The 4125-nt window shown below is 19.6% G+C and overlaps 1 protein-coding gene across 1 annotated transcript; it reads right to left on the reverse strand.

Annotated features, from left to right (window-relative positions):
• Positions 1–665: 665 nt before the first annotated feature.
• On the reverse strand, positions 666–2156 carry PY17X_0315100 (conserved Plasmodium protein, unknown function; the record flags this gene model as incomplete). Its single annotated transcript, XM_022955000.1, has 1 exon — positions 666–2156. The coding sequence occupies one exon, from the start codon at positions 2154–2156 to the stop codon at positions 666–668; it is 1491 nt and encodes a 496-aa protein (XP_022811489.1).
• Between the last annotated feature and the right edge of the window lie 1969 nt (positions 2157–4125).

Raw genomic sequence — 4125 nt, forward strand, 5'->3', positions numbered from 1 at the left:
AATAATTAAAAAAATAATTTTTTTTTTTTCCCCTCAAATTGTGTTACATATTATATCATAATAAATCATATATTAATGGATATTATGGTATCCATTTTTCATATGAATATTTATGCAAAAGAACAATTTTGTTTTCATTTCAAATTATTAAAAAACTTATCATATTAAATAATATATTTCTTGGGTCAAAAAAAAAAATGTATCATAATTGAAAAAGTGATTTTGCAAATCTCCCATAAAAAAAATGTCTATATTTTTATAAAATTAAAAAAAAATACTTTGCTCACATGGATAATGACACACTTGTTGTGAAGTTTATTTTTGTTTTTAAGTTGGAGCTACTGTTCCAATCAAGATAAAAATAAATAAAATATTTCAACTAGCTATTTTTATGTTTCCCTCGAAAAAAAAAGCTAGCTTGTTCATAATTTTTATTTTTTATATTGCACGTTCATAATTTAGAGGAGGTAAAAAAGATGATAATACAGTATTTTTCTCTAATTGAAACATGAGATAAAAAAAAAAAAAAAAAAAAACTAACATATAAATCGGCACTTAAACTTAAATAAATAAAAACACAATACATAAAATAAATAAGTATATATACGAGAAAAGGTTGTATATACATGTACAGAATATTTAAAATATAAAAGGACAAAAAGGAACTAAGATAATAATTGAGAACGCAAAAAACTGAATAGATATAATTTGATTTCTTCGTCGGATTGTGGAATAAAGGAAATATCAGCATTATTTTGAAAAGATATATCAAATGTTGTTGTTAAATAATATGTTTTTTTTTTAAAATCAAAACAATATGCGGAAATTTTTATTTGTATTTTTTTAGAATCACTATAAATAATTTTTCCTCTATATGATACAACAGAATTATAAGGAACTGGCAAAATATATTGTATTTCACTTATTTCAATAAGTATAGGTTTAGGTAAAAAATATTTAATTATTGTCATAGCATGACATAATGATAAATATGCTAAATATCCTCCAAAAGTAAAATTATGAATATTTTTATATTCAGAAGAAATAAAAAATTCTGACTCGACATAAGAATCTTTACAATAATAGTTAGTTTTACCAGAATAAAATGAAATTTCTGACTTGTTCAGAATATTTTCAATAATAGCTAATTTATTTGAATTATTTTGTTCTGTGTCTTGTTCAAATATATTTGTATTTTGATAAACATTTTTAGATATATATGGTTTGTTTTGTACTTGTAAATTTTTAAAATAATTTAGCATAAAATTTATATCATTTTGATTTAAAGATTTATTTTTAATATCTTTATAATTAAATAAGTTTTGTATATCTTTAATATGTTGAGCTAAATTACTAATTTCTTTATATTCTTCGTTATTAGTAAAATTAGTAGCACGTTTGACTTCTTGAGGTTTGAATGTTAAGTTATTTATATTAACAAAAGTTGTATATATATCAAAAATAAGTTTATTTTCTTGCAAAAAATCAAGTTTTAATATATATGAAGTAGTACCTGAATAGACAATATAACAATTTATAGTTAGTGGTTTTTGTTCTTCTAAAGAAAAATTATATTCATGATGTATATTTTTTTGTTCATAAATATTTAAGTTATTAAATAAAACAGTAACAAAATTATATTTATCATTTTTTCGATATCCTCCAATGCTATGTCTATATGCAACATCAGCTGCTAATGTATCAACAAGTTCAATAATATGTTTATAAAAATATATTCTATCAAATTCGTTTAAAACTGGTATATTGAATTGAATAAAAGAGTCTACAAAATCTATATTATTTATATCGTCACTAATTACATCTGTTTCAGAATTATTTTGAATGGTTACATTATTGTCATTATTTTTCACAGTTTTAATTTGAACAGTATCTACATCTATTTTATATTTATGTTTTAACATATAAAAAGTTAATGGGCATGCTTTTTCAAATTTTGTTATATTTAATTTCTCATTCTGGAATGTAATATAAGAAACATTTTTTTTTATATCAATAGATTTACATTTCAATGATTTGAATATATCATTGTTCAGGGTTTCAAGTTTAAGGGGCAACTTATTATCTACTATTTTACTCATTTTTCGGATTGTCATTAAAAATAAATTTTTAGAGGATGCTTGAATTAGTTTATGCATATATGTATTATTAGTTAAAAGTTTGATAAGTAAATATGTATCGCATCTCCAAAAAAATCTTTTATTTTTTTAATATATATATAGCAATTATGCAAATATGTGTATTCTCTTTGTGTTAATATATTTTTTTTTTTTTTTTAAATTGTGAGTAATTAAATAATATATATATTATGGGGAAAAAGTATAATGTAGAACTATTTTAGTTTAGCATATATTAAAAATATATGATGAAAATTAATAAGTGTAGATTAAAAAAATTGCAAAAATTATTAAAACTGTATGTTATAAAAAAATGTGAATTATGTGCACACGCACTTGTATATATATATTTATTTAGAGATTGTTAAAAAAATAATAAAATGAAAAAAATGAGAAAAAATATCGTATAAAAGATTAAATTTAGACTAAATTAAAGATAATAAAATTTATATTAATTATTATGAAAAAAAAATTATTGCTTGTTCATAAAATTGTATGTTAATGTGATATTTGTAGTTAAATATGCACCTTTTTTGGAATATTTTATTACTAAGATATAACTAATTTTGTAAAGAATCTTAATATAATATAATGTTGTTAATAATGTAGTATATTATATATATATTTATATATATGTTTGACATGTTTGACATGTTTGATATGAGGTTGAGTTGAAAATATTGTAGAAAGCTTATTTAACCGAATTTAAGCTAGTTAGGACTTTTCAAACTTTATATGAACACATGCATGTAATATTATAAAAAGGGATAAATTAAAAACAACCGATAATATTTATATTATTGTAGTTATATTAGTAGTTCTATAGAATGTTAGCTTATTTATAATATTTAAAAAAAAAAAAAAAGTTAAATAAATAAATAAGGTGATTTATTTTATGGGTAGATATATGATCGATACATATAATTAGTAGGGTTATTTATTTAATGGGATATTATTGATTATTACAAAAATATAAGAATATAATTTCAGGGTTTATATTTACACAATATTTAAAATGGGGATACATAAAAAAAGCTAAGCCATAACAATTTATAATATTAACTTAAAAATGCGTTTATCAGTTTATCAGTTTGTTCGGTCATTTATTTATTGGCAATCTCTTTTTTATTACAATGTAAAAACAATAATTTTATATGTAGCTTCATATAAAAATATATGAGAAATTTATAACGGACATTTGTTTATGCATATTTATTTGCTTATGCATATTTATTTGTATATGCATATTTATTTGCTTATGCATATTTATTTGTTTATGCATATTTATTTGTATATGCATATTTATTTATGGGTGTGTGTGTGTGTGTGTTTTCGTGTGAAAGGCTTTTGAATATTGTGAAAATAAAATTCACTTAAAATGGTAAAACATTATAAATAATACAAAATTAATTATTAAAATAATAGGGATATGATCATAAATATTATATATTAATATTGTCATAATTTTTTTATTTATTTTGTTTTTTCCATATGCATAATATTTTTATGCTTATTAAGATTCTCTAAAAACATGTGTAAAGGGAATTAAATTTTTTGCATAAAAAGTATCACATAATATTATAAATTTGAATAAAAGTAAAATCATAAAAATTAAAAATTAGGAAATGTGCATGATGTTTTTTTTATATTTTTTTTTATTTTTATTTTTAATATTATATAATTAATAAAAAAAATATTTTGGCTAGCTAACTTTTTATGAATATTTTTTTTTTTTTTTTTTTATTTCTTATGAATAAATATGATACATATGATACATATGATACATATGTATAGATATATTTTAAGGAAAAATTAGTATACGCTTGGGCTATATATGATTTAGTCGATTTTACTATTTGATAATTGTGTGGTTATTATTACAGAAAAAAGTTTGCTTTAAATTTGTTTTGAGAGAAAAAAAAAAAAAAAATAAGTCGAATGCAAAATTAATTGGACATATATATAATAATTTTTTTAAGGTTTGAAAAAA

The sequence above is a fragment of the Plasmodium yoelii genome (genome assembly GCF_900002385.2).
Source record: "Plasmodium yoelii strain 17X genome assembly, chromosome: 3".
Lineage (NCBI taxonomy): Eukaryota > Apicomplexa > Aconoidasida > Haemosporida > Plasmodiidae > Plasmodium > Plasmodium yoelii.